At 43.8% G+C, this 21,468-nt stretch overlaps 1 protein-coding gene and 1 long non-coding RNA gene across 3 annotated transcripts in view; one reads left to right on the top strand and one right to left on the bottom strand.

Annotated features, from left to right (window-relative positions):
* Window positions 1-291: 291 nt before the first annotated feature.
* On the top strand, window positions 292-3,066 carry LOC143664060 (uncharacterized). 2 transcript variants are annotated; one of them, XR_013166286.1, is made up of 3 exons: window positions 292-479; window positions 2,403-2,486; window positions 2,635-3,066. It is a non-coding gene; the product is annotated as an uncharacterized LOC143664060 (long non-coding RNA). The 2 variants fall into 2 exon arrangements; XR_013166285.1 differs by having other exon boundaries at window positions 2,399-2,486.
* Window positions 3,067-4,960: 1,894 nt separating this feature from the next.
* Window positions 4,961-21,468, bottom strand: part of FABP6 (fatty acid binding protein 6) — a 28,146-nt gene continuing 11,638 nt past the window's right edge. Inside the window, exons 2-5 of the mRNA XM_077137569.1 lie at window positions 20,062-20,132; window positions 18,522-18,697; window positions 16,157-16,246; window positions 4,961-5,079 (exon numbers count right to left, since the gene is read on the bottom strand). Of these exons, the coding sequence (XP_076993684.1) occupies window positions 5,026-5,079; window positions 16,157-16,246; window positions 18,522-18,697; window positions 20,062-20,128 (387 nt within the window). The 5' untranslated portion in view covers window positions 20,129-20,132 and the 3' untranslated portion in view covers window positions 4,961-5,025. The remainder of the gene's footprint in view (window positions 5,080-16,156; window positions 16,247-18,521; window positions 18,698-20,061; window positions 20,133-21,468) is intronic.

The raw sequence follows: 21,468 nt of genomic DNA, 5'->3' as shown, positions 1-21,468 counted from the left end.
GTAGGTACCTTATTAGCTGTGTTCTACAGATCAGAAGACAGGCATGGAGCTTTTGTCTGCCTGAGGACAACAGTAGTAAAGGAAGGAGCCTTGATTCAAACCATTCAAAGCAGCTGGAACCTTTACCATGGCCCTTTGCTGCCTGAATAGGGGTTTTTGAATGAATGGGTGAAAGGCTCCTGTGGCTGTGCGAGCTGGCTGTCGCACTCACGTGGGTGGGGAAGATGTCACCATGACAGAATAATGGACTTGGGGTCATAAAAGAGAAGAATTGCCTGGCTTTCACGCTCCTGATTTGCCACGTGGCGGTGGGTTCTCTCAGAGCCTGCTCACCAGCAGACATGCAGAGCTCCTTGTTCATCTGTCACGGACTAACGTGATTTACCACGCCATCTGTGGGCCAGGCGGCCCTGTATGTCTGTCCCCGGTGGACTTTGATCTGAGAGGGGTTCCCCGAGCCCCCAGCCCCATTGATGAAGGTGAATATTTGGGGCCTCCCCAGATCATCTGGGGAGTTCAGGCTCTGGGCACCATCCAGCTGGTCAAACAGCCTGGAAGCTGCCCTCCTCCTTGCTAGTAGCCAGCACCCCAGGTTTCTGGGCCAGTGCCTAGAAAAGAATATTGCCAGCCCTCACTAACCAAAGCTTATTCCTCAGAAAGACCCTTTAACTTGAGTTTCAAGAAAAAGGCAACAGAGCATGTGGCAGGAGTCCCCAGTCTAAATGCCCACTGGGACCAGGCAGGTAACATGAGTGATGGATCCAACAGGGCCACCAAGACAGTGAGTGGTGGGGATTGCTGAACTGAAGAGCCCGTGTCCCAAACAGGACATGCTTTCTGCTAAGTTTCAGTCAATTATTACCTTGCAGGGATTTAAGCTCCATCTCTCCAAACCTTGCAGGTTTTTTTCAAGGGAAGCTGGAAGTCTGCATTTCCTTTAAAGTCAACTAATTTTTAGTGATTTTAAAAATTAAATTTGAAAAATTGTATAAAGCCAGTAAACACATCTGTAAGACTGGGTTAGCATCTTGCATGGACAAGAGCATTGGGCCTGAGAGGCTCTGAGCTTATCTGCTTTTACCTGGATGACCCTGGGAAAAGCCACCTCTACTCTGACCCTCTGTCTCCTCATCTGTGGTGGGAAGGTTATCAGGATGGGCTACACTTAAGATTTATGGTAAGACAGCATGGAATATATGGTTTATTATTTGGCAGTGAGTTCTACAAGGAATATTGTCAATAATTGGGCCCTTCCCTTAGGGGCTCAGATGAGCCTCTGAACTTCACCTCCCTCCAGCCCAGCTCCAGCTTTACAGGAAGAAGAACCCAAGTAATCAGGCGTCTACTGCTCCAGCTATACCAGTATTTCAGGCCCCTGCCTTTACCAGAGACGCAACAGGCAAGATCTACAAGAGTTCAAGTCCTCTCCTGCTCTTTAGCTGTGTGAACTTGGTCAGGTCACTTCCCTTCTCTAGATCTCAGTTTTTTTAGAAAATGGGAGAGTTAGGAATGGAATGGTTTCCCAAAGTCACACCTAACTGAGGAGCATGGCACAATGACAGCTCCCAGATCTTCCTCCCTAAAGAGGCTGGTTCAGCAAGTCTAGGGTAGGGGCCTGTGCCGTTCTTTGAAAGGGAACCCCAGGAGAGGCTGGCACACTGCTAGATTTGGAAACTTCTCCCTATGCTGAAGGCTCTGAGCCTGTATGTGCGCATTTTCACCGGTGGAACCACCAAGAAAGACCTTATAAATGATAGCCCCCTGTAGTGGGCACTGACTATGTTCCAGGCCCTGTAATTGACCCTTTTCCTTATGTTTTTTTATTCCCTTCCTCTTCTTTTGTTCACATATCAATATCATTAACTAGTATTATAGCCATCTTTCAGATAAGTACACTGAGGCTCATGGAAGCTCAGGGTCTCAACATAGGTGGGTGGTGGGACTGGGTTTTGGATTTAGACATGCCCCACTAAGGAGTCCATGTGGCCTTCCACACCACATCACCCCCAGGTAACACCCACACACCCACACCAGGGCCCAGTAACTCAGGATTTCACTACCCCCACCTCTACTCCCATCTCCATTGCAATACTGGGAAGCAGGTGGGGTGGTGGGATGCCACCTAGTGGTGGTCTTTAAAGATACGTTGGCCAGCTGTCCCCCACACCAGATGAGAGGGTGGCAGGGATGAGGAGGCTGCAGAAGGGGCGAGATGACTCTCAAAGGTCAGGGTGAAGGTCACGAAGAGCCTGGGGTAAAAGGATGCCTGGATTGAAGTCTATGGAGTGGAGAGTCCCTGCAGCATCTTGGACAGGATGCAAAGTGATGAAGCTTCTCTTTTTGGAAGCCATTAATGTGGATTTTCACTCTTTATCCTTGCAACTCCCCTGTGACTAAGGAAGAGAAGATCTTCTTAGCCTATTTTACAAAAGAGTAAGATGAGGCTCAGAGAAGTCCAGTGACTTGCCCAAGAACCTTACAAGTCGGTGAGTGAGGCACTCCTACCCCATTAAACACATCAACTCAAGAATGATGGTCATTATGGAGGTGATGGTGGTGGCAGCAGCAGCTAATATTTAGTGAGTTTGTACTGTGACATCTCTATAGGTGAGTATGGGTGTTATCCATTTACAGGTGAAGAATCTGAGGCTCAGAGAAGCAGATGAACTCACCCCAACATGACACTGCTACTGAGTGGTAGAAGAGGTATCTGAACCCTGGTTGAATTGAGTCCAACTTCTTAACCATTATCTTGTCTACTGGTTAAGGAAGCCTCCCTGCCAAGATGCTAGCAAGATAGAAGCTTTACCCCAGCTCACCTTACTCCATTTGCCCTCATAAGCTGGACTCGGCAGCTCTGGCCGCCATCAGCTGGTGACACCCAACCCATGTTACTCTCAGCTGAAATTCATTCTCTACTGTGTGACCTTGTCTGAATTTCCTTCCCTTTCTGATCATCAGTTTCCATATTGTGAAACGCAGGGTTTGAACCAGCTGAGCTCTGAGGCCCTGCTATTTCATGAGTCTATGAATCTACAACAACACTTGGCTTAAGAATTGTTCCCTGCCAACGATTTGAATTTGTCTTTGAATCGATCACAAGCGTGAAAACGATCTCTGCCTCTTCTTCCCTCTCTCCTCTTCTGTCCTCTTCTCTCTCTCTCTCTGTTTTTCTCACTCTGGCTCTCTAAATTTTCAACCTAATTATGGCTAATTCTCTGTTATTTAGGGACTACTTATCCAAACTCATTATGAGTAATTATTCAGTCTGGAGGAGAAACAGCAGCACTGCTAGTTTAATTTAATGCTTACCTAGTTCACTTAATTAGCAGTAAGTCTTGGCAAAACGATGGAACTTGTGGGGTCCTGGCTTGGTGGGTGGATGGGGGGAGGCTGAGTGCTGTTCTTGGAAAGATAAACAAGGTTTTAGGGCAGAACTTGGGAGGAGGCAAGGAGCGAGTTGCCAGGGAGCTGGGCTGGACCATCTGTCCATGCCAAGGCTAGCCCATGAGAATGAGAAGCCATAGACTGCACAAAGCTGGAGGGACCTTAGGTCAAGTAGCACTTATTAATTGCCTGCTGGGTGCCAGACACTGTGCAAGGTGCTGGGCAAACTTGGTTTCTAATGCCTAATATATGGGATGTATATTTTGATATAATTTAAATATCACCTGCCTTGGATAATTTGACCCTCATATTGAGTACTACATTCTCTTTTCAGTAGTCTTCCAGTAATTTTGACTAGGCAAGGAGAAAGTTTCTAATTGATATTACTGTGTCTCTTACACCACTCTTGCCCTTTCACAAAGGAGGCCCAGGGCCTTAGGCAGCCAACAGAATCTAGCTATAAATCAGCGTCGTTGAACTTTGGATTTTTAGTTTTTATCTATTTATGAAAGATGATATTGGCTTTCCAGGTAGAGTGATGATATAAAGTTTTCATTGTAAAAATAAGTGAAATGTCATATGGAAAACTATTGGGTAAAAAGAAGTGAAGGTGGTACACGTGTGTGGCAAAACTCCTCAGGAGAGGGGGGAGTAGAAAGTTCCACTCAGTGCTTTGCAATAGGGAGTATCTACCTGTGGGCAAGCTGCCACTCTTCTCCTCTGCCATGCCCAGTGCAGACGTGGTCATTAGTCACAGGACATCTGCTGAGCCCGAATGCTGCCTCAGAATCCTTCTTAACCCAGTGCTCCAGACAGCTACCAATGACCTTTCTGATGGTGGCCAACCACCACCCCCAGGCCACTGCAGCCTTTCTCAGTTCCTCCCAGACCCTACTAATCCCCGTCCCTCCCTTTACCTCCTGTCACCCCCACTGTCCCTTTGCCATCTATAAACTATCATTTCCCCTCAGTCCCTCACTGGTCTTCCCAGCCCCTCTTTGTACCAGTGGGTTAACTGAGGCCTAAAGAAATGAGTCTTGCTTAAAATCCCACAGCAAGTTAGCAGAACCGTGGCCAAGCTGAAATGTCTTCCCTGGCTAAGCCCTGGTACATCCATCCCAGTGCCAGCCCAGTTCTGGAGCCTGGCACCTGGGCATCCTTCCTAGGGTTGCCTCCCAACCCCCATTCCTCCATGGTCTGATCTGCCTGCCCAGTGGTCCATCTCAGAATCAACGGGTCACTCCTCCCAGGTGACATCTGTCTCTTTATAAGAGCCTTCAAGCAACATAGTGTCTCCACCCACAGCAGTGGGCGACGAGGTGGGGCAAGGGATCTGCAGAAGGGTGCCCATCCTGCATCTCCGGCGCCACCTTTGGCCTCGCCCCAGGGATCAGGACTTTCACAGCTTACACCCATACCCTCCCCCCCCTTCCGAGGCACAAGCCCACGGGGAGCTCAGACCCAAGGTTTGGCCCCCATGATAACCCTGCGGGCCTCTCCCACCTCCAACTACCCCAGTCGGAAGCTGCTCCAAGACACCAGTAAACAAAAGCAAAGCGGCTCTGGAGCGAGGAGAGTGTCTGCTCTTATACAGCTTTATTGGTGGCTGTGAAGGTCTCTCAGGCCCCAGCTGGTAGCTCAGGCCAGCCTCTTGCTCACGCGCTCATAGGTCACGCCTCCGATGGTGGAGATCTGAAAAAGCCAATCAGAACAGAGGATGTCAGCGCCCCACCTCCAGGCAAGGTCTGCAAACTGACCAAGGGGCATGGGTGGAGGAAAACCGGCCTCCACTTCCTCCCCTGAGTAGCCTTGAGTCAGCTGCACCACTTCTCTAGGCCTGTTTCCTGACCTGTTACCGGAGTCACAGTGCAGCCTCAATGTGGTAAAATGGCCCAACAGCGATAGGGGATAACGTGGCTCCTGGTAGGTGTGCTGGTTTGAATGTACCCCAGAAAAGCCATGTCCTTTAATCCGCATTCAATACTGCTGGATGGGAGCTTTTTCATTATTTCCATGAAGATGTGACCCACCCAATTGTGGGTGGTAACTCTGGATTAGATGTTTCCATGGAGATGTGTCCTGTTTAAAAGCCATTCCATTTCAGACATTACATTCTGGCAGCCAGCAAACTAGAACAGTAGGATAACCTTCCATCTGTTTGTCCATTTTAACTCACCCAGGCCAGGCACTTCCTTTGCATGATATCATTTAATCTTCCCAACAACCCTACGAGGTTGTCCCTGTTTTACTGATGAGAAAACTGAAGTTTAGAGAAGTCAAGTAAGCCTCCTACTCAATCACCGCACCAAACAGTGTATATGGGACACTGTTATGTGCTTGGGGATGGGAAGATATGGCCCCTGCCCTCAGGAAGCCTAAAGTTTAGGGGAGATGCAGGCAAGATGATGTTTGCTATTGACGGCCCACTATGTGCAGTGCCCCAAGCCCCACAGAAACATGCGGTCCTTGGATGTGCACATGTCATTGGGTGGTTATGAAGACCCAGCAGAAGAAAGCAACATTCTCACAGGAAGCAGGCGGAGGGTGGGTGTCATACCCAAAGGTGTGGACAAGCCCAGAGGAGGCAGGGAACCATTCTGAGAAGGAGAGAGGGAAGCAGCTTTTGGACAAGATCCGGAAGAATAAGTGGGATTTGGAAAAGCAAACAGGAGAAAACAGAATTCAAAACAGAGGAAACCAGATGGGCAAATAAAGTGAGGTGGGAGAAGGTGAGACCAGCTCAGAAAGAGTAGCTGGTCCAGGGAGTCTATGCCAAGGGCGCCTGGAGAGATGGGACAGAACAGACCTGTGAAGGTCAGGCTGGAGTTTCGGTTTGATGCACTGGTTTGTGGAAGTAGTTTTGTCAAAGGGAAGCAGTGGGAGGTGATGCATGATTTGCACTGGGGATGTATGGCAGAGTGGAGGCAGCAGGCAGAAAGCAAGGCTGGGGTTCAGCCTAGAGGACAGTGATGGGAACAGGGATGCCACCGCGTACTGAGGGTAGGCCAGGGACAGGGGGACAGGATGCTCAGGGAATGTACGCTGTATTGGCAGGGGAAGCGGGAGAAAGAGGGAGCATTCAGGATGACCCTGGACCTCCAGAGATGGAAGGTTTGCAACCAAGTCAGTTTCTCTCTGGTGCCATAGTCTGTGTGTGTGCACATATGCACGTGTGTGTACATGTGTGTATGTACATGTCTGACAACCATGAACTCTGGACACTGCTCACAGCACACAGACTCCATGCTCAGGTACCTCTAGGAACCAGGGACCAAGTCTGTTCAGCTTGGGAGGATCAATTCTCTTGTTTGGCACAACGTGCTTCTGACTCTCTGGCTCTGTGTTCCCCTTGCACACTTCACAGGCCAGGGAGCTTTGGCTTCAGGGAGTCAGAACCCACTGACCCACAGTTAATGTCAAAATAAATCCAAAGATTTACACAAGAAAATCAATAAATGTAATACATCATATTAACAAATCAAAGGGGAAACCACATGATTATCTCAATTGATGCAAAAAAAACACTTGACATAACCTCGCATACTTTCTTGATGAAAAAACATCCAAAGATTAGAATAGAAGGAAACTTCCTCAACATGATAAAGGGATTTTGTAAAAAAGGCTGAATGAAAACTTTCCCTCTAAGATTAGAATCAAGACGAGGATGCCCACTGTTATTCAACATCGTGTTAGAAGTTCTAGCTAGAGCAATAAGTCACAAAGTAAAAGAAATAAAAGGCATCCAAATTAGAAAGGAAGCAGTAAAACATTCACTGTTTGCAGATGACATGATCTTATATTTAGGAAGTCCTGAAAAATCTACAACAAAGCTACTAGAGCTAATAAACAAGTTCAGCAAAGTGGCGGCATACAAGATCAACATGCAAAAATCAATATTGTTTCTAAACACTGTAATGAGCAATCTGAGGAGAAATTAAAGAAAAAATGCTATTCACAATATAATCAGAATATAATATCTAGGAATAAACTTAACCAAGATGTCAAGGACTATATTCAGAAATATACAAAATATTGCTAGAAGAAATCAAAGAATACCTAAATAAGTGGAAAGACATCCTGTGTTCACAGATTAGAAGACTAAATATCAGTAAGATGTTAATTCTGCCCAAACTGATTTATAGCTTCAATACAATCCCGATAAAAATTCCAGTGGTTTACTTTGAAGAAATAGAAATTTATTTGGAAAGGTAAGGGGCCCCAAATAGCCAGTAAACCTTGAAAAAAAGAACGAAGTTGGAGGAATCACACTGCCTATCTTTAAAGAATATTACAAAGCTACAGTGGTCAAAACAGCATGGTACTGGCATAAAGACAGACATCTTGATCAATGGAATTGAATTGAGAGTTCAGAAATAGACCAGCACATTTACAATCAGTTGATTTTTAACAAGGCTACCAAGTCCACTCAACTGTTACAGAACATCTCTTCAACAAGTGGTGATGGAAGAACTGGATATCCATATCCAAAAAAATAAAAGACGACCCCTATCTCACACCTTAAACAAAAATTAACTCAAACTTTATAAAAGACCTAAATATAAGAGCCAGGATCATAAAATTCCTCAGAGAATATTTTAGGGAGCATCTTCAAGATTTTGTGGTAGGCAGAAGTTTCTTAGACTTGACATCCAAAGCACGAGTAACAAAAGAAAAAACAGGTAATTGGAACCTCCTCCAAACTGAGGACTTTTGTGCTTCAAAAGACTATGTCAATGCCAATTTTGTGGGCCACGCCCACAATCTTGGGGCTTGCCCTTATGAACCATATTCCTGCAGAGGAGAAGCTAAGCCTACTTATGATTTTGCCTAAGAGTCACCCCTAGAGAACCTCTTTTGTTGCTCAACTGTGCCTCTCTCTCTAAGCCAACTCCACAGGTGAGCTCAATCCCCTCCCCCCCACATGGGGCATGACTCCCAGGGGTGTAAATCTCCCTGGCAACGTGGGACATGACTCCCAGGGATGAGCTTGGCCCTGGCAACATGGGAGTGAGAATGCCTTCTTAACCAAAAAAAGGGGAAGAGAAACGAAGCAAAAAGTTTCAGTGGCTGAGAGATTTCAAATAGAATGTGGAGGTCATGCTGGCGGTTATTCTTATGCATTACATAGATATCCCTTTTCAGTGTTTGCTGCATTGGAGTAGCTAGAAAAAATACCTGAAATTGCTGACCTGTAATCCAATAGCCTTGATTCTTGAAGATGATTAAATAATTATAGAGCTTTTAAGGTCTGTCCATGTGATTGTGAAACCTTTGTGACTTTAACAAAGTCACAAAGTACTTTCTTACTCAGAAGAATAAGAAAAAAAAGACAACAAATAAACAATAGCGGGATGGGGGGATGGGATGTTTTGGGTGTTCTTTTTACTTTAATTTTTATTTTCTTTTAAAAAAAGTGTACAGAGCGAAGAGATGAAAACAGCCAAAATGTCCATCAACAGACAAGTGACTAAACAAACTGTAGTACATACATATGATGGAATATTATGCAGCTATAAGACAGAATAAACTTATGAAATATGTGACAACATGGATGGACCTTAGACATTATTCTGAGTGAGATTAGCCAGAAACAAAAGGACAAATACTGTATGGTCTCACTGATATGAACTGACATTGGTGAATAAACTTGGAGAATTTCATTGGTAACAGAGACCATCTGTATAGAAATACGGTAAGATATTAGGTAATTGGAGCTGAAGGAACTGTGCAACAGGACTGATTGTAAAAACTCAGAAATGGATAGCACAATACTATCTAACTGTAATACAATTATGTTAGAACACTGAATGAAGCTGAATGTGAGAATGATGGAAGAGGGCTGGGGCACAAATGAAATCAGAAAGAAAGATAGATGATAAAGACTGAGATGGTATAATCTAGGAATGCCTAGAGTGTATAATGATAGTAACTAAATGTACTATTAAATGTACTATTAAATGTACTATTAAAAAACAAATTTTAAAAAATGTTTTTTCATGAGGAAGAACAAAGGAATGTTATTACTGCAAGGTGTTGAAAATAGATGGTAATTAACATTTTTAAATTTTAACTTATGTGTGAGACTAAAGCAAAAAATGTTTGTTTGGTACAAAATTTATATTTTGACTAGTGCATTTCCTAATATAACTTATGTAGACAGCTTAATTGAACACCATTAAGTACATGGAACCTTTAGTAGGGCATGAGATTTTGTTGGTTTGCCCAGAGTGATGCCCTGATAAATCCCAGAGTGATTTGAACAGTGAATAAAAAAGTATTTGCAAAGTCCCCTTTGGGGAATGGTGAGAAAGAGGGAAAATTCAACTTCCCCAAGTTGAATTCTTGATACTCTCAGAAGCAGTGCAGACAACCAAAGCTATAGGTTGAGCCCCCAAACTTGGGGTTTGTTCATATGAAACTTAATCCCACAAACGATAGGTCAATCCTACTTAAAATTAGGCCTAAGAGTCACCCTCAAGAGAACCTCTTTGTTGCTCAGATGTGGCCTCTCTCTCCAGCCAACACAACAAGCAAACTCACTGCCCTCCCCCTGTCTACGTGGGACATGACTCCCAGGGGTGTGGACCTGCCTGGCAATGTGGGACAGAAATCCTAGAATGAGCTGAGACTCAGCATCAAGGGATTGAGAAAACCTTCTCGACCAAAAAGGGGAAGTGAGAAATGAGACAAAATAAAGTGTCAGTGGCTGAGAGATTCCAAACAGAGTCGAGAGGTTATCCTGGAGGTTATTCTTACGCATTAAATAGATATCACCTTGTTAGTCAAGATGCAATGGAGAGGCTGGAGGGAACTGCTTGAAAATGTAGAGCTGTGTTCCAGTAGCCATGTTTCTCGAAGATGATTGTATAATGATATAGCTTTCACAATGTGACTGTGTGATTGTGAAAATCTTGTGTCTGATGCTCCTTTTACCTACCTTATCAACAGACAAGTAAAACATATGGAATAAAAATAAATAATAGCAGGAACAAATGTTAAAATAAATTTAGATTGAAATGCTAGTGATCAATGAAAGGGAGAGGTAAGGGGCATGGTATGCATGAATTTTTTTGTCGTCTTTTTATTTCTTTTACTGAATTGATGCAATATGTTCTAAGAAGTTATCATGATGATGAATATGCAACTATATGATGATATTGTGAATTACTGATTATATATGTAGAACAGAATGATCAAAAGTTAAGAATGTTTGAGTTGGTTTGGTGTTATATTTTTTTTTTTAAATTTAAAAATAAAAAAAAGGGGGATCCATTTTGGAAGAATCTTTAGTGCCGACAGAGCCCACAAAGCCAGAGATCTTTGGGGATGCAGAAGGAAAGCACGCCTGAGGAAGCATTATGAAATGAGGAGAGAAAGTTAGCAGATGTCGCCATCTGCTCTTCCAGCTAACAGAGGTGTCCAAAACCAAAGGCCAGCAGATGACAACCACATGTCTTCCCAGCTGACAGAGGGGTTCTGGAAAGCATCGGCCTTTCTTGAGTGAAGATAACCTCTTATTGGTGCCTTAAATTAGACATTTTCATGGCCTTAGAACTTTAAACTTGCAACTTAATAAAATTCCCCTTTCCAAAAGCCAAAAAAAAACTGTACAGCGCTCCTATTTGGAAATGTTTTGGTAATGGATGGTGGTGATGGTAGCAGGGCATTGTGAACACAATTAACAGCACTAAAATATATATCTGATTGTGGTTAAAAGGAAAATATTATATTGACCATATGGTTAATCGGATAAAAAAAATTTTCAAATCCGTGACACTGCACTATTCAAACAGTGAACCGTAAGTTAAACCATGGACTATAGTTAATAGCACAATTATAAAAATGTGCTCTCACCAATTGTAACAAACATACCACACCAATGCAAGGTGTTAATAACAGAGTGGTATATGGGAAAATGTTATCCATGATTTTTCTGTAAATCCACAGCTTCTCTAATAAAAGTTTTAAATATATATATATTTTTTTAAAAGACTGTCAAAAGATAAAAAGGCAGCCTATTCAATGAGAAAAAATATTTAGAAACCACATATCTGAAAAGGGTTTAATATCCAGGATATACAAAGAAATCCAACAGCTCAACAATTAAAAGACAACCCAATTTTAAAATGGGCAAAAGGCATGAACAGATGTTTTTCCAAAGAGGAAATACAAATGGCTAAAACGCACATGAAAAGATGCTCAACGTCACTAGGTATTAGGGAAATGCAAATTAAAACCGCAATGAGATTTCATCACACACCTACTAGAATGGCCACTAAAACACAGAAAGGAAATTCCAAGTGTTTAAAGGATGTGGATAAATAGGAACCCTAATTCACTGCTGATGTGAATGTGGAATGGCACAGCCGCTATGGAAGACAGTTTGGCGATTCCTCGGGAAGCTAAGTACAGAACTGCCATATGATCTGGCAATCCCACTACTAAGTATCTACTCAGAAGAATTGAAAGCAGGGATGTGAGCAGACATTTGCACAGCGATGTTCATAGCGGCATTATTCACAATTGCCAAAAGATGGAAACAACCCAAATGTCCATCAACTGATGAGTAGATAAACAAAATGTGGTATATACATACAATAGAATATTGTCAGTTGTGAGAAGAAATGAAGTCCTGATGCATGTGACGACACACATGGACCTTGAGGATAGCATGTTGAGTGAAATTAGCCAGACACAAAAGGACAAATATTGTAGGATCTCACTAATATAAAGTAGACATAATGAGTAAACTCATGGAGTTGATATGTAGGATATATGTTATCAGAAGACAGAATGAGGATACAGAATGGGTAGCTGATGCTTAATTTGTGCAGAATTTTTAATAAGGTTGATTGTAAATGGAAATGGATATAGGTAATGGCAGCACCTTATTGTGAGTGTAATTAACACCTGTGAATTGTGTGTGTGATTGTGGTTGAAAGGGATAGTTTTAGGTAGTGTATGTCACTAGAAGGAAAGCTAGAGGGTGAAACAAGGGACAAGAAGGTGGTTAATAGTACAAATATAAGAATGTTCTTCCATGAACTAGAACAAATATACAGCACTATTATAAGATGTTAATAATAGGGTGGCATATGGGGAAAAATGCACCTAAAGCAAACTATGGATCATAATTAACAGTAATAGTATAATATTCTCCCATAACTGTCACAAAAGGCACCACATCAATGCTAAGTATCAGTAATAGGAGGGTTTAAAGGATATGGGGCTTTTCTCTTTTGGAGCAAAAAAAAAATTCTATAATTGCTTGTCTAAACTGGATGAATTGCATGGCGTGGGAATAAGACTATGAAATCAATCAATCAATCAATAACCAGGCAGAGTAGTGTGGGGATATGTCCAAAGAGTTCATCTGATTCTCAAAGAGGTCAATTTCCATTCAGAAGTGGGATAATTGATTATATTATTTTTTAAAATACTGCACATCTATTTATTTCTTAATCTGTAAAACAATTTTTAAAAGGAGGGGAGGGGGAGACACCTAGGGCAATATATAAGATTCCACAAGGGATCCAGGCACTAGAGTAACTTTCCAGAAACCTACAACCTCCAGATGGGTCCCTGGTCCAGATAAGTCCTGAAACCTAGCCCAGCCTCTCCAGAACATCAGATAGTTCCATCTCCCTACCCCATATTAGTGACAGACCCCTCCAAAAACAAAAATTTAGAATCACCATTGCCCAAACAAACCCAAAGAGAGGTATGGAAAGATCAAAGGGAATGGTAGAATTATACATAGAAGACAGGACTTGAAAATGAATATGAATGCTGAATCATTAAACTGATATCTCTTTTAGTCTCCAGTGTTTTAGAGCAGCTAGAAGTAAAAACCTAAAATTGTGAAACTGTAACCCATGTCCAAGTCTGAAATATGTTCTACAACTAATTGTGGTGCTGTGTTTTGAAATTTATAGCTTTTTTGTATATATGTTATTGTTCACAAAAAAAGAAAGAAAAAAGTTGATTGTGATGATAAAAAGTATTTAAGCCTCCTATATTCTGGAGCAGCTAGAAGGAAAAATATGACAGGATCATATGGTAGCCCATGACAAACTCTGGGATCTGTCCTGTACCCACTTTTTGAAGAGTGCTTTGAAAACTATTGCTTTTTGCTTTCTTTGCTTTGTATATATGTTATACTATACAGTAAAAAAAAAGTTAAAAAAAGAGGCTAAATTGGACTTCATCAAAATTTTAATCTTTTGAGTTTCAATAGACACCTTTGAAGAAAGTGAAACAAGCCAGAAAATGGGAGAAAGTATCACAAATTATATATCTGAAAAGAGGCGTATTCAAAAATGTATGAAAAGTCTTGCAACCCCACACACACACACACAAAAAGATGAAAATATGAGAAATAATTTGAATAGACATTACTCCAAAGACAATATATAAATGGCCAATAAACATATGAAAGGATGTTCACCATAATTAGACTTTGGGGAAGTGAAAATCAAAGCCATAAAATCACAATGAGGTGACTGTAGCCAACAAGACAACTGCAATAATTTTGTTAATGTATAATAGCAAGTATTGGCGAGGATGTGAAGAAATTGTAACCCAAGCGCCTTGCTGATGAGAATGTAATGTGTTGTACCCCTGTTGAAAACAGTTCGGTGTTTCCTCAAAAAGTTAGGAGTATAGTCAAATAATTGAAAATAGTAATCAAAGTAGTACCTGTGCACACAAATTGATAGCAGTATTGTTCATAATAGCCAAAAGGTGGAAAAAGAGCAAAAGTTCCATCAAAACATAAATGGATTAAGAAAATGTGCTATATCCATGGAATGGCCTATTATTCAGCCATATAGAAAAGACTGAAGTACTGACACATGCTTTGCTATGGATGAAACTTAAAAAACTATGCTACATGATAAAAGGAAGACACAAAAGGATCATACTGAACTATTTAATGTGAAATATCTAGCGTAGGTAAATACATGGACAAAAAGCATACGAGGTGTGTCTAGGTCCCCACTAGAGGAGTGAATGGGGAGAACTACTTAGTGAAGAGAAGGTTTTACTTTGGAGTAATGGAAATATTTTGGAACTAGATACAAGTGGTAGTTATGTAAAATTGTGAATCTACTAAATGCCACTAAATTGTCCATTTTACAATGGTTAATTTTATATTACATGAATTTTACCTCAACTAAATTATTTTAGTAATAAAAAAAGGGGCAGGGGGAGAAACCAATGGCCTGGGGAGATCAAGCAAAAGCCAGCAAGTGACAGGATCTGTGTCCACCCACCAGTTATGAGCTGTGTGGCTTTGGGAAGGTCACACCCTGTCTCTGAGCCTCATGTGGCTTCTCTGGAAAATGGGAATGATGATAGAGCACCAAGCGTCTTGGGCCATGTGTTCCTTTTCTCTACACCAGGTAGAGATGAGAGAGATGAAGAAGCAAGGGACAGAGAGAGAGAGAGAGCAAGGAAGGGGAAGCAAGGAATGAGCCTCCCTGCCTTTTTCATTGCTGCCTTCCCTTCTGGCAGGTCTAAGGAACCTTGGGGAGGGGAAATGGTTCTTTCTCAGCTTACACTGGACCCCAAAGGACTCTGGCCCACGATCCAGGCTCACAATGGGGGAATGTGGAAATGCCCTCCTTTTCCTTTCAACTTCACATTAAAACTCTAGCGACCCATGGGAAGAAATGGAAGTGACATGAAGGGCCTCCCAAGACAATACCCCCAGCTGGTGCTTATGGAGCAGAGAGTACGGGATGAGTCCGTTTGTGGTATGTTTGTGTGACTGGCCAGCAATTTTTTTTTAAATGTTAAATTAGGTGCCAATGTATAAAAGTCTGGAGATTCCACATAGAAGTGCAGATTTCCTGGTTTCTCTTAAAAGTCGGAAGATAGGGCAGAAAGAGCCTGAAGTCCCTTGTGAAAATGGAGTGAGAGGGGCGGCTTCCCCTTGGAGGGTACCCCCGGGCCACCTCCTTCATTTACTCTTTTGGAAGAGTCCCTTGGGCTTCTAGACTTGTGCCTCAGTGGTGGCTGAGTGTGGGCTCTGGAGTCAGTCAGACAGCTGAGTGTCCAATCCCAGCTCTGCCCTAAAAGCTCTGTGCCCTCCAGCTAATCACTCGGCTTCCCCGTGCCTCAGCCTTCTCCCCTGTGAAATAGATTAAAAGTTCCTACCCAGGCGGGCAACAGTGGCTCAGTGGCACAATTCTTGCCTGCCATGCTGGAGACCCAGGTTCGATTCCTGGAGTCTGTCCACGCCAAAAAAAAAAGTTCCTATCCTTGGTAGATTGAGAACCATTCCCCACAAAGGGCAGGGACCTTAAAAAATCCTACTTGAATGGGGCCAAACTGGAGTGCTTAAAAGCAGAGGAAGTTCAGACACAGGAGGAGACGTAGCCAGCCAGCCATATGACAGAAGCAGAGACTGGAGTTTATAGATTGCAGACTAGCCATCACCAGAACACTACAGACTTCAGAGCAAGCCTGCTCCTGCAAATACCTTGGTTTTGGACTTTCAGCCTCCAGAACAGGAGGATGATACATTCCTGTGGTTTAAGCCAACCAGTCTGTGGTATGTGTCACAGCAGCTCTGGCAAACTAAGACACTCCCCATTAAGGTGGCTGTGAGGCTCAAATAAGATAATGTGTGTCAATTGCTTAGCACAGAGCCTGGCTCCTGGGAGGTGTTTATGCCAAGCCAGCTGCCCAGAAGGCCACTCCTGAGGGCCCACAGCCCTGAGCAGAAGAGCATTCCCATCGTCCCAGGGGCCAGCAGGACACTCACCTCCACCAGCTTGCCGTCCACAATCTCCGAGGTCTGGTGATAGTTGGGGAAGTCCACCACCACCTTCCCGCCCTCCATCCGCACGGTGGCCTGGAAGGGAAGCACAGCGGGAGCCTGAGTCAGTCTCAAGGATGATGAGCTTGCCTGCAGCCCCAGCAGTCCCTCTCTGCGGATTTACCTTGCAGGCACAGAGGCGTAAAGCAAGTCAGGCATGTCACCTAACCTCTGAGAGCTTCCGTTTCCTCATTTCTAAAATGGCAATAATTATACCTCATGGAACTGTCGTGGGGACTGAATGAGTTACTATGATACCTGCAAAGTGCTTAGAACAGTGCCTGGCACAGGCCAAACCCTCCACAGTGCCCAATATGGAGTTACTTTGGGAGCATCAGCAGTATTGTGATGGTGAGGGTGAGGGTGATGGGTCTCAGGGGGCTGACTGCTGTATTGTTTGTAATAGTGAACAACACGAATATCCCGCCAGGCTCATCAAAGGTAACCCTCACACCCTCCCCTCTCTACGTGGGACATGACTCCCAGGGGTGTGGACTTTCCTGGCAACGTGGGACAGAAATCCTAGAACGAGCTGAAACTCAGCACCAGGGGAATGAGAAAACCTTCTCGACCAAAAGTGGGAAGAACGAAATGAGACAAAATAAAGTGTCAATGGCTGAGAGATTCCAAACAGAGTCGAGAGGTTGTCCTGGAGGTTATTTTTATGCATTAAACAGATATCCCCTTTTTAGTTAAGGTGTAACAGAGAGGCTGGAGGAAACTGCCTGAAAATGTGCTCCAGTAGCCATGTTTCTTGAAGATGATTGTATAATGATACAGCTTTTACAATGTGACTGTGTGATTGTGAAAAGTTTGTGTCTGATGCTTCTTTTATCTACCTCATGGACAGATGAGTAAAACATAGGATTAAAAATAAACAAATAATAAGGGGAACAAATGTTAAAATAAATTCAGTAGAATGAAATGCTAGGATCAATGAAAGGGAGGGGTAAGGGGTATGGTATGTATGAATTATTTTTCTGTTTTCTTTTTATTTCTTTTTCTGAATTGATGCAAATGATCATGATGAATATACAACTATGTGATTTAAAAAGAATGTTCATATTGTATGTTGATTGGCTTTATTAATAAAATTTTTAAAAAAACGTAACTAGCCTAAGCCTTCACCAATGAAGGGAGCAATTAAATAAACTATGGCATTTCCATACTACAGGATACTGTGCAGTCATTTAAAAAGAATAAGGCAAATCAACACATGCTACTACAGAAAAACATTAGTAGGAGATTGCTACACTTTAAAAGAAAGCAAACTGACAGAATATGAATATTATGACTATTTGCTCTTCACCTTGGCAGCCTAATGAGCAAAGGACACTCATGGTATTAATTAGAGACTCCAAAATGGGTGGAAGACCTAAAGGACCTGCCTGGGTGACGTGGGGAAGCCACCTTTCACTTCTCTGCTGCCCAAGAGTTGCTGTCCTGAGCAAAAAGGAAATGTCTGTGTGTGATGTAAGGTAGGTCTGCGTGGAACATAGAAGGTCTAGCAAGGATTCATCGAGGCATCTAGAACCTTCTTTCGGAAAGACCTACCAAGCTTGATTAATCGGTGACCTGTCTGTTCTATGGAAACAGCCTGACCATTCCAGGTAAATCAAATCTCCATCCCACCACTCATTGGCTATGAGACTTTAAGGCCACTACTTTGCCTCTCTGAGCCTCAGTTTCATTACCTATAAAACACAACCAAATGGCTAACATTTTTTTGCTATTATAAACAGGGATGCAACCAACATCCTGTACCTACATCAACTTACACTTGTCTAATTTGATCTATCAGATTAATTCCTCGAAGTGAAATTTCAGAGCTAAAGGGTATGAGCATGGGGTGGGCCACGGTGGCTCAGCAGGCAGAGTTCTCGCCTGCCATGCCGGAGACCTGGGTTCGATTCCCAGTGCCTGCCCAAGCAAAAAAAAAAAAAAAAAAAACCCCAGTTCATAATGGGTATCAGCATTATAAATTTTGATACATACTGTCAAACCGACAGAAACATTAAATTAACCGGAACACCCACCAAAAATATTTAAAATTGCGCTTATTTTCCTAGCAATTACTATGCGGCAGGCACTGTACTCCATGCTTTCCGTGCATTATCTTATGTCATCCTCACCACTGAGCTCTGGGTCCCCTCTTGCATATTAGAGATCTGACGTTTGTGGAAGTGAAACAACTTGGCCAAGGCCAGGGGGGAAAAATCACGGTTTCAAATCCAGGTAAGTCTGACTTCAGGACCTGGGCTCTTCCTCTCTATGCTGGGGAAGGAGGGAGGGGCAGCCAGTGGCCTCTCACCTTGAACTTCTTGCCCCCCATGGTCTCTATGTCACTCTCCTTGTCAATGGTGAACTTGTTGGTCATGGAGTGGCCCCCGGAGTAGTGCTGGGACCAGGTGAAGTTCTGCCCATCCTGCTGTACCTCTGTGACGATCTTGAAGTTGCGGCCTTTTTCAATGGCTTCGCTGGGGAGCCCTGGGCCCAGAGACAAGCAGAGACATGTAAGTGCTGAGAAAGAGCTTTCCTCTTTGCTCTAGGCTGGCCTGGAGGGAGCGCACAGTTCCCAACACAGGCAGTGTGTTGTGCAGTTCTGAGCTCCACAATGAGCTGGCAGCAGGGAAAGGGGATGGGGGTGGCGGGGGAGTGATGCTCGGGCAAGTCACTGCTTCTGCAGGCCTCCGTGTTCCCCTCCACATAACGGGGATGATAAAGCCTAAGTCATAGGGTGGTGCAAGGGTCAGATTAAATGTGATTGTGTCTGGGATAGCATCGCGTTGGCATTCAATAAATAATAGCTAGTCTACTGATGGTAATAGCACGTAATTTAACAGAAACTTGCTAAGCTCATAGAGTTCTAGAATCAACGGGACCTTCATGACTGGTGCTTTTATTTTACAGAGACCCAGAGCAGGAAAGGGCTTCCCAGGGTCCTGGCACAGGTAGCAGCAGAGCAGGGTTTACCACTGAGGTTGGCTCACGTCCATTTCCACAGGTCTGGGTTGTTTGGATGAAGCCAAGTCACTGTTCTCAGAAGGGCCTCTCCCAATAATGGACTCAAAAGGACTCTGGCTTCTCCCAGTGCCTGGGGTGCTGGGCTCCTGCTCTCAAGGCCTCTCTGGTCCAACTGGTAGGCAAGACATGGCCACTTGGAGGGAGGGCACAGGCCCTCTGGGACTGTCCTCTGAATCTTAACAGTCTCACTGCCACAGACTTGGACAGCGCGTTGATGTTTCCACAGGATTATCAAACCCACAGTCTCATTGGTTCCTCACAACAAGTGTTGGAAGTTAAGCAGTAAGGGAAGGGGTGGGATCTTTGATCTCTCTGCCCCCAGGGCCTGGGATAGTAAGAGGCCCTTGTTTGTCAAGTGAATGGCTTGGCAAACCTGGTCTGTATACTAACACCAGATGGGATGTGGTGACACTACTTATCATAGCGTCCCACGTGCTATGACCTCTGCCACTGACTCACATGTGGGCAAGTCACACTGAAGTGCCCATTGATAACACTGGGATAGCTCTTGCCTAAGATTCAATAAACCTTTAATGAGTAGATAATCAAGCCTCTGCTTCACCAATTACTCACTGTGTGACCTTAGACTAGTAACTCAGCTTCTCTGGGCTTCAGGTTTTCCAGCAGTAAAATGGATGGCTAATATTCCATACGTTTTTTGAAAACAAGGACTGTGCATTCTTACTATCCCCAGGGCCTGGCACAGAGTAGGTGGTCAGCTCAACAAATACGAGTAAATGAATAAATAATGAAATCTCGCCCTGCTCTACTCCAGGGATTCGAGTTCCTGACCCAGAGTTAACTGTGACAAACCAGCCCCTACTCACCGAGGCACTTCATGAACTCGTCATAATTCTTCTCGCTCTCCACCTCATACCTGCCGTTGAAGGCCATGCTGCTGGAGGGCGGGAGACCAGAGAGAAGGGAGATGAGGAAGACGTCTGTGCTCGGGAATCTCGTGCCCCAGCTTATAAACTCTCCTGGCTGCTGAGGCATAACCCCTAAATCACCCCACCTTTCCTGCCCGCGGAAGAAGAGAAAGGGCATGTGGTTTTATGATATGGGCAGGACCTGGACGGGGGCAGAGCCCTGAGGTTGTTCGCCCTGGGGAAGCACTGACTGGAATCCCATTGTCCTTCCTAGCAAGACCAGCGCTGAGACAGGTCTCAAGGTTTGAGTCACCCAGCTCCCAGGCCAGCCCTCCTGCCATGCATTCAAGCCCATCATCATCCATGCTCTCCTCATCCCTTTGTTTATTCATTCACCCCCTCATTCACAAAGTGCACTGAGCACCTGCTGCAGTAGAGCCATCACTGAGGGAACAAAGATGAATGAGCTGTATATACATCCTTCCCTAAGGGAGCTTACAGTCTAGTCCAGAGAGCTGGGATATCTTTGGAGAGGTGACATGCCTGATACAGATCTCGAAGGAACAATAGGATCTGGATATGTAGACAGGCAGGAAGGCTCAGGAGATAGGAGAAGACATTTTAGCACGAGGGAACAGTGAGATGAAGGTGGAGCGGGCCACAAGGAGAATGGAAACTGGGTTAGGCTGCAGCAAGGAGCCCTTTAAGGATAACAGACACAAGAAGGCTACAGGTGAAGCAATCATAATGACGTGGCCACCCATGGACCCAAGGAGCCAACTTGGAGAAGAAGTTGCCAGGTGCACAAAAAACGTTCCACATGCAGGTGAATTTTAATGTGTCCAAGCTTCACAGCTGGGAGGGGCTAGGGGTTCAGAGCCCCAGCACCACTTCACACTCCGGGACTTAGTCTCTCCACTTGCCCTGCCTACAGAATCGCTCTCTGGATCAAACCAGTTTGCTATGCTAAGTATAAAGCACTCTATGAAGGCTCTCATTACTATCATTAGTTCATTAAGGAAATCTCTGCCAGTCTTTCCCTTGCCAGCGTCTGTACTCCATGAATCCCCATCTTTCTATCCATAGCAGATTCACCATGATTGCCTCTGAGACTCAGTGGTTTCTGAACTGATGAAACCAACTTTGTCACATTTTGCCAATGTTTACCATTCTCAGGATTCCTTACCCCAATCAGGGTTCTTATGTTAGTTTATGTTTATAATACAAAATTTACATAGTCTATGTACACATATAGTTTATGTGTGTGTTTATATATATATACATGAATTTTTCTAATAAAAAATTATAAATATTAAAATTTCAAATAATTCCGAGCAAGTGATACTCCTAGTCCTGATGAGAGTT

This window comes from Tamandua tetradactyla, chromosome 20 (assembly GCF_023851605.1).
Source record: "Tamandua tetradactyla isolate mTamTet1 chromosome 20, mTamTet1.pri, whole genome shotgun sequence".
Classification (NCBI taxonomy): Eukaryota; Metazoa; Chordata; class Mammalia; order Pilosa; family Myrmecophagidae; genus Tamandua; species Tamandua tetradactyla.
The sequence above is the reverse complement of the archived record's forward strand: the minus strand, read 5'-3'. Positions and strand labels throughout refer to the sequence as shown.